The 9159-nt window shown below is 46.1% G+C and overlaps 1 protein-coding gene across 1 annotated transcript; it reads left to right on the plus strand.

The window, feature by feature from the left end:
- Positions 1-8455: 8455 nt before the first annotated feature.
- Positions 8456-8869, plus strand: LOC306944208 (gallinacin-2; the record flags this gene model as incomplete). Its single annotated transcript, XM_079532679.1, has 2 exons — positions 8456-8513; positions 8745-8869. The coding sequence occupies 2 exons, from the start codon at positions 8456-8458 to the stop codon at positions 8867-8869; spliced, it is 183 nt and encodes a 60-aa protein (XP_079388805.1).
- Between the last annotated feature and the right edge of the window lie 290 nt (positions 8870-9159).

The raw sequence follows: 9159 nt of genomic DNA on the forward strand, positions 1-9159 counted from the left end.
TGGTACAGTTGACAAAGCAGAGCAAAAGGGATGGCATCCAGAGGGAACTGGACAGGCTACTGAGGAGGGCCCATGCCAGCCTCAGGAAGTTCAGCAGCACCTAGTGAAAAGTCCTGCACCTGGGTTGGGGCAATCCCGAGCACAGATACGGGCTGTGCAGGGAATGACTTGAGAGCAGCCCTGAGGAGAAGGGTTTGGGAGCGCTGATTGATGAAGGATTCAACATGAGACAGCCAAGTGTGCGTGCAGACCAGAAGGCCAACCGTACCCTGGGTTGCATCAAGAGAAGTGTGACCAGCAGGGCGAGGGAGGTGATTCTGCCCCTCTGCTCTGCTCTGTGAGTCCCCAAATAGAGTACAGTATCCGATTGTGAGGCCCACAACACCAGAAGGACATGGAACCGTATTGGAGCAGGTGTAGAGGAGGGCCACAGAGATGATCAGAGACCTGGAGTGTCTTCCCTGTCAGAACAGGCAGAAAGAGATCTTTTCATCCTGCAGAACAGAAGGCTCCAGAGGACCTTATGGGGACCCTCCAGTACCTGCAGGGGGCCTACAGGAACACTCCGGAGGGACCTTTTGTAGGGGCAGGTATTGACAGATCAAAGAGAAATAGTTTCAAACTGGAAAAGGGCAGATTTAGTCTAGGTATCAGCAAGAAAATGTTTACTGTGTGGACAGTGAGGTACTGGAGCAGGTTGCCCAGCAAGGTTTTGAATGGCCATTCCTTGGAAGCATTCTAGGCCTGCCTGGATGGGAATGTGAGCCACCTGGGCTACAGAGAGGTGTCCCTGTCTAAAGCAGGGCGTTGAAACTGGATGATCTCAAAGGTATCTTCCATCTATTGCCGTTCTATGATTCTTTGATTCTCTGATAATCAGGGAAAGAAATAGGAGGTTGGCATGTGTGCTGGACTAAGTGAATGCTCATATCAGAAAGGGCACCTAAAAAACAAAAGAAGAAGAATCAAGAGTAAACCTAAGAGGAAGAAGGGATGAAAGTCTATCTTCTTATAAAATTTTGCATGAAAGATTGCAAGTGTCTATGTTATTATTTCATACACTGCTATGCACGATATTAATGACAGCATAATTAAGAAGCTGAAAGGCAAGCAATGCTCATTCTTCTCTTGACAAGGAGAAGAAACACATAAGGATGGCAGTAAAGGCCAAAGCATTATGCAGGCCAGTGATGGCCAAGATGCTGTTGCAGCCCCGAGAGTGAAACTTCATCCAGAAGGCAGAAGAAGGACCTGAGCAGCAGTCCGTGCCTGTTTGCAGGTATTTCACACAGCCCTGTGGCCTAACGTCTCTCGCAGGAAGCGGAATGCTCTGAGAGGGATTGCACCAAGACCTGGGGATTTGTGGTCAAAGCTGTCCAAAGTGCAGCCTCATTGGAAGGCAGCAAAATGCAGCACCAATTGGGAAGCAAAAGTCCTCTTTCATTGGCCAGTGGCTGCTCTGCCAGAGCCCTCAATCTTCACATAAAGAGGAGTGTTTGGGGCTGGGGAACCTGCCGGAGAAGAGAGACAGAAGGCGGCGGTGCTCCTCCTCCTCCTCAGTGGGTAATCCCTCCTGTGGCTGCTTCTGGACAGGTGCCCTCTGCTCCTTGCCTTTATCCACTTCTTTGCTTTCATTCCCATTCAGTCCATGGGCACTGGCAGACACAGAGCTCTTTGCAGCCTGGAACTGCCCAGCTGCCTACAGAGGCTGCCATCTGCACAGCACTCAGTGCTCCAACCTGCCTTTCTTCCTCCATAGCTGACCAGAAGTCCAATTCCCTTATGGTTGAGGTCAGGCTTTCACTGCTGCTCAAGAGACAGTGGTGTCCTTCTCCAACTTGGAGAACAGTGACACTTGTCTTGGTCTCTGAATGCCACGGCAGGCTGAAGGTGAATGGTTCAGCAGTTGGTGATGCTTTAAAGTAACACATGCTGTGCCATACGGAAGCAGAACTAAAATTCTCAATGGAAGGAGGCCGATACTCAAAAAATCAGTCAAAGACAGGATTTTGGTGCAATAGGGGAGGAACGGAACTGTGAGAGCTTCTAGTCTCAGAAGTCTTGGAAACTCAAAGAAGAGGAGATGGTAGGCGTGCTTGCCTCAAGATACATCAGTGATTTGAACACCTGAAACTGTATTTGTGTTCACTGTACTGTATAAGATTTTGGTGGGGGCCATTTGGGGCACACTATAAGCTGTTGCTCATCTCTCAGTCAGCAGAAAAGCATTCCATGTCCTTTTGTGTTGTTGTGTCAGTTCCTTGCAGACCAGGATTTGGCATCCCGGCCGTGGCCATGAGGATCCTTTACCTGCTGCTGGCTGTGCTCTTTGTGGTGCTGCAGGGCGTTGCAGGTGAGATGTGACTTGGACAGGCTGGACAGTGAGCTGCCAGGAAGCCCGTGCAATTCAGCCAGGGGAAGTGCCGAGTCCTGCAGCTGGGGAGGAACAACCCCAGCAGCAGGAAGTGCTGCGGGCAGCCGGCTGGAAGCGGCTCTGCTCTGCAGGAAAGGAGCTGGGGGTCCTGGTGGGCACCAAGTGGGGCGTGAGTGAGCAATGAGCCCTCAGTGCTGAGAGAGCTAGCGGTAATCTTGGCTGCAGTGGGCAAAGCCTCAGCAGCAAACAGCAGAGCTGATCCTTTCCTTGTATTCAAGTGTGGAGAGCCCAGCACAGGGCCTCCAAGGGGCAGCAGGGCCTGCAGCAGCGGTGCTGGGTAAAGAGGCTGTGAGAGCTGGGGCTGCTCGGTCCAGAGCAGGGGCGGCTCAGGGGTCCGGCACGACCATGAATCGTACAGGAGGTGCGAGGGGATGGGGCTGTGCTCCATGGAGCCCGGGGCAGTGCAGGGACACAGGACACAGCCTGGAGCCCAGGAGCTGCCATCAGCAGCAGCGCTGTGCTGGGCAGAGCGGGAGCCCTGGCCCAGAGAGCAGAGAGCAGTGGGGGTCCTTGTGATCTGATGAGGGGAGAGGAACTGGAGAGCATAGAGAATGTGCATCCACTTCTGCTCACTTGCTCTGTCTATTCCTTTTTTTTTTTTCCCACTGTGCAGGTGAGCCCTCCTTCTCTAGCCCTATTCATTCTTGTAGACATCGAAGGGGAACCTGCTTTCCTGGGCTGTGTCGGCCACCATATTACCGGGTTGGACCATGTCGTAGAAGAGGCTCTTGCTGTGCAAGGTACGTGGAAGTGCAAGGCATCCCCAAGCAATGGCTGACAGCTGTGAGCCACAGCTGATGACCCCACCGTGTGTCACTTCTCCAATGACAGCCCTGCTGGAACAGAGGGTTCCCAGCGGTTGTTCATGTCCCATGGCAGGCTCCATTGTGGTGCCATGAAATACAGCAGACAGACCCTGACCCAAATGAATTACACCACAGGATACCTGCTGGTGGGCAAGGAAAGGCTCTCTATTGTTCTCATGCAGGAGCAGGTGGACCTGATGATTCCCTGGCTTCTGCTGGGAAATCCTTCCTGTATCTACCAAATGGCATCTCTGCACTCCAGCCCCATCACACCTGCTGGCACCACATCTCCTGCAAAAAGAATAAAAGAAAAAGAAAAAGAAAAAAAAGGCATTCAATACTTCCCTTGCTTTGAAGCAGATATCAGCACTGTGAAATCATAAATGCATCTTCTTGCTTCAATAAAATGTCTGCACTTGCATTTCTAAAGTAGAACCTTGGCTGTGTTTGTTGGGGAAGAAGGGGATTTTCCCTTGGGTCGCCTTGCTCCTCAAGCAGAGGTGCTGGTTCTTCGATCTCCCCACTCATGCCCTGCCACACTCCCTGAATACAGGGAGATTATTTTCCTCCTGTTCCACAATGGCTCCTTTCTAGTGATACTCGTGCAGTGACCATGGTACCTTTGTCAGAGATGAAACCCTGTTTCTCTCCATGATGGGTGAGAGTGTCAAACAAGCATACATTCTGCTAGTTTCTAGGCTGATTTTTGAAGGTATTTTCATATTATAGTATTTTTCTAATAAGATGTCATAGAGATTCCTTATTTTCTGTCTCTTTTTCCCCATCATCACTACCTAGCAGTATAGAAAATGCTGAAGGTGACTCCATCTCCTTCCTTCAGCTGCCCTAGAGGCATTCAAGGCATTTCACTCCTGAGGGGACCTCAAGCGAATGAAAACTAGCAGCATTTTACACGTCTTTAGAGCCCTGATAGTAGCTCAAATTAGAACAAAGGCGCAAGGAGGGAAAGAGAAGGAGACCAGCAAACACATTCTCACAGCACAGTCCTTACTGCTGCTGTACAGTAACACCAAAGGGATGGACTTTGTTCTTCTAGTCTAATCCATTTATCTCCGAAATCAAAGACAAGAAGAAAGGTGATCTGCCCATGGGAGCTTTAAACTCATGTTATGATTTCTCTCTGCTTACTCAAGAAAACTACACGACGAAGTCATCAGCTCATTAGATAGCTTTTAGGTAGCTTTTGTGTACTGTTGGAAGTATGTGACCGCGTGTGTATTTACATTTACATGGTAGCATCGAAATACCTCAAAATGCCTTATGGCTAGAATTTAGTTCAATACACATGAAGGGGTTAAGGGATTACATTATCACACAACTGAGAAGCAATCTATGGTTTTCTGGGCCAGCAAACCATCGCTGTTGTTCATTGCAATGAGCAAACTTTCCTCTGGAGGTAAGGGGTGAGGCAGCAGACAGCTGTTCCTTGTAGTAGCATTTTAAACAGGAGTTACAAAGCACAGGACCTACTTGCCTTTTTTTATTTTTTTTCACCAAAAAACAATTAGAAATCTCCTTCTCCATCTCTCTGGCAGAGGTATTTTGGTTGTGATGATAGGAATGGCCGTGTAGAATCTGTAATTATCGATGTCAAGACTGCCCAGCATTAAGGCCAAGTCCTTGGCATTAGTTGGATGTAGGAACATGAACATGGCGAAAACCAACAGTGCATCTGTGTTTCCTTGAGGAATCAGGTTGAGTAATAATAACAGTTGCCAAGCTAACCACAAACTCTTGGCAAATTGTGAAGTAACTGCATCTTATTTCACTTTGCTTCCCTCCACTTTTCTAAACTATGGTCAGAAGTTCATGGATTCACCAGAAATCTGTCTATCACTTCTTTTATACTGAAAAAAAAAAAAAAATCATTTTCAAAAGTATGTAGAAAATAAAAAGATATCTCGTTTATATCAAGACATGAATTTAAGAGAAAACATCTATAAGCATATTTCCATATGCGTGTGTGCCCATGCTTATATGCACAGATGTATATTTATGTATGCTTAAGAAATTGATGTCAAAGTATGGAATAAATTACTACCAATTGAGGTAGTTGCTTATTGAGGACCCAATAAGCAATTAAATATCTCCGTTAAGTTCTGAGAATAAATTATCTATGAGCCACCATACCATTTGTAGAGGATTTTGTCAAGCAGATTCACTTCTCTTTGAAAATAAAATATTCATCATATCATATTATGATGCAGTAACAGGTGTCATAATAAAATGGTGCGTGAAGTGTTTTATTGGCTGAAGTGAGGTGTGAAGTAAAATAGGGTATGAAAAAATGCTTTGTGTTGTGTCTTTGGATAGCTATTGGGCATGCCAAAGTCAGCAAAGGGCTTGGTGGAGGGGAAGACTGATAGATTGGAATGGACTTACAGATCTCAGAGACTGTGCCTTTGTTCCTCAGATTTTCACTGTATGGATTTGCAGATTGATTTTGGTTCCAAATAGTGCCATAAAACAAAGTGAGTTTGAATGGTTGTTGGAAGTGCAGCTGTGCCCTCAAAATAGAGCCAGTTTCAAAGCTACTGGATGTCTCATGGATTCTGAGTTTGAATATCTACAAGAACGAGCTCCTATAAATGCACTGAGAACCCATCCCAGTATTTGACAACAATAACTGCGAGAGGTTTTTACTTTATACAGAACTGGGACCTCAGTTATACTTTGCGCCTGACATCTCCCATCCTTCCTCCGTGACCCTCAGATGAGAGTGCGCCTCCATCTTCCCTATCGTGACCATCAGATATTTATGAGCAGCAACTAAACTCCCTTTCAAGTGTCTTTTCTCCAAGCTGAACAAAGATGAGTCCCTCGGCCTCTCCTCGTTTTGCTGACCCAACCAAGCCCTTGGTGGTGGTGTGGCCCACACACAGGCCCATGCCCCATTAGGCACTGGAGCACCTTCAGAGAACCTTTGGAGTACTTGATAGCAAAACTCCTGGTTCGCTTTCCTCCTGAGGAATCCAGTTTGCATGCATGCAAACCTCTCTGAAAACTGAACCAGAATGAAGTCGCAGAAGACTATCGGGGTTTAGTTAGAAACTATGGGAACACAATTTGAACCTTCACTGTGGCTACTTGTCCAGAAATGTTGGTGTTCACTGTGGACAAAAAGGCAAGGCAGTTGTTAGGAACTGGGGGGAAAAAAGCTGAAAACAAAAGAATAAACACAACTGGGCACTGTGCAAATTCAAGCTGCCTTTTTGTACCCTCAACCTGAGGGTACAGAGGCAGCTTCTGGCTCTGTATTTTCCTGAACTGGTGCATTTTCCATTAGTTGAAAGGCCACAGGGGGACACAGCCAGCATGAATTCACTGCTTCTGTGCATTCTGTGTTCTTTACCAAAGCATTCTTACTGGACGTTAAGATGGACTGGGCACTCAGCCACTGGGTTGACGGTTGGTCTAAATGATCTTAGTGGCCTTTTCAAACCTTAGTAATTCCCTGATTCTATGAATCTAACGGTCTTTCATTTTAATTTCCTGTGTCCACTCTGTGTTCTTCTATTCCGTATTTACTGAACAGAAAATAAATGGACTGGGAGAGCAGAGAGGCTCACAGTGCAATGTGCGTATTGCAATGGATTAAATTGCTCCTGCCCAGAAACAGTTCAACATATGTCCCAATATGTTGGACCCAGACCACGGTGGCTTAACGTACCTTACATAAACTGGTGTGTCACAAGAGGTATTGCATGAGGAACCTGGGATTTTCCAGCAGAAAATCTTTGTAGGTTCAGAGACCGGCACTGCTTTTTGACTGGGAAGTGAGAAGAAACTTCATTCTGGTTGGGTTAGAAGTCACCAAAAAGATGGGTCACTTTTTGATTGGCTTGATGTGTACCTACTGGAAAGAGAAAGCAAGAATCACTACCCACAGCAAACATGTTATAAAAGAGGCTCTCAGTCCCACAGCCAAAGCCCTCAGGAGGAAATAGACCAAGAGGTGTTCTTGTTTGGCTTCTGGGCACAGCTAATATCCGGTAACTTCTCAGTTCTTTTCAGTCTTTCTTTTAATGTCTTCTGTGTTTTTGGGAAAAAAAATACATATGTATATATATGTGTGTGTGTCCTCAGCATTATTAATCTGAATTTGTAGGCTTCTAAAAAAAATTGGATGTAAGTTGATCAGCGTTACAAAGGTTGAATAAGTAGTTCAAATATGTGCTAGTATCTCTGTAGGCTTTGAGAAAGCAGGCTTTGATAAAGGTACCCCACTTGTGAATTCCAAGGAGAAAAATGGGGTGAGGTCAGGCTGAAAAGCTGCTGGTCTCTTGGAAACCAAAATATACTTGGTATCAATACAAGAAGGTCATTTCATTTTCAGAATTAGGTTTACTTTGCTTACTTATTTCTCCTGGTATTTCCAAATATAGAGATTTTTGCTCCAACTTCTGATGCCGATTTCTTATCTGCCTCGGGCTGCTCCTTACCATTCCTTTTGCAGAAATGCAACATTTCATTGCAACCTCATTTTCCTGCAGTGCTTAAGAGAAAACAGAGGATTGGAAGATTGGTGGATCAGAAGATCCCCCAGCACCAGAATGGGTGATATCTCCCTTCTATCCATAAGCCCAGCTAAGACATCTTATCCCATTTTTCTTACGTTAGTTGCTTTAGTCATTGACTCTTTCATTACAGGATTGCTTTTTAAATGTCTCTTGTCAGCTGGGAACAGGTCTGTTTGTTTTTGGAATTTGGAGTTTCCATTCCTGTGTGATCATCTGTAGATGAAAGCTGAAGATTTTGAGCAAATTGCTTTTGATAAGTTTCAAGGTTGCAAAATGAACACGCATTTCCGTCGTTTACGAGCTCAGATGTAGAGCCACCTCATTGTGTTCAGTGGGGTTTGTTGATTAGATAAAACATTTAACCAGGCATAAGGTGATGCTTGCGTTTTGGTCAAGGAGTATTAGCAAAGCGTGGCAGGAAATCTGAATTAAAACAGTTTAATAAACCTAAATCCTGAGATACGTGTTTATATCCCATGCTGCTCCTTGCTTTCTTTTCCCCAGAAATGCCCACAGAGCATCCTTGAGGTCACAGAGGTATTTCTGAATTTGAAGAAAATGTAATACAAATGCCATTCCATCTGTACAGATCAGAAGACTGTAGATGCCAGGGACTGCCTGTCACATACATCTCTTCTCTCTTTTCCCTGTAGCAGCTCAGCAGATCCGCAGCCATGAGGATTCTTTACCTGCTTTTCTCTCTCCTCTTCCTGGCACTCCAGGTTTCTCCAGGTAAGATGAAAGAGGAGCTAAAGGGTGGCAGTGCTACCATGGGGATGCTTATCCCCCTGGATATGTGGGGGGAGGATAACAACTGGCTTATGGGGAAGGGTTTCCTTCGTGAGCTCACCTTTCAGCACGGCCAAACCTGCACAGCAGTCCTTGAGGCAGCGGAGTGAGTGGGGTTGCATTTGCCTTGCCTTGCAGAATCAGAGGGTAGGAACTTTGTTGCTGTTGTTGCAGGGTTGTCTTCACCCAAGAGGGACATGTTGTTCTGTAAAGGAGGGTCCTGCCACTTTGGAAGGTGTCCCAGCCATCTAATCAAAGTTGGAAGATGCTTTGGGTTCCGTTCCTGCTGCAAATGGTGAGTTTGGCATTCACTGATGTTCATCCATCACATGAGTAGACAAATACATCTTGCCCAAGATGCTGCTGAATGTTGTCTGGATTTATGAAAGAAGCAATATATTATGAGGGCAGCCTGGTGTAAGCTGCTAGCAGAGCTTTACAGTTGTCTTTCTGCTGAGATGTGCACCATGATGTGTCCAGACACAAAGGGTAAAGTATGGCCATAGTCGCCAGCTATGCACAGTCCCAGCTCTTTGACCCCTTACAGCTCCTCTGCCAAAGCAAAATATCAGGGTTTCACCTTTTCAGA

This window comes from Tetrao urogallus (genome assembly GCF_951394365.1).
Source record: "Tetrao urogallus genome assembly, chromosome: 2".
Lineage (NCBI taxonomy): Eukaryota > Metazoa > Chordata > Aves > Galliformes > Phasianidae > Tetrao > Tetrao urogallus.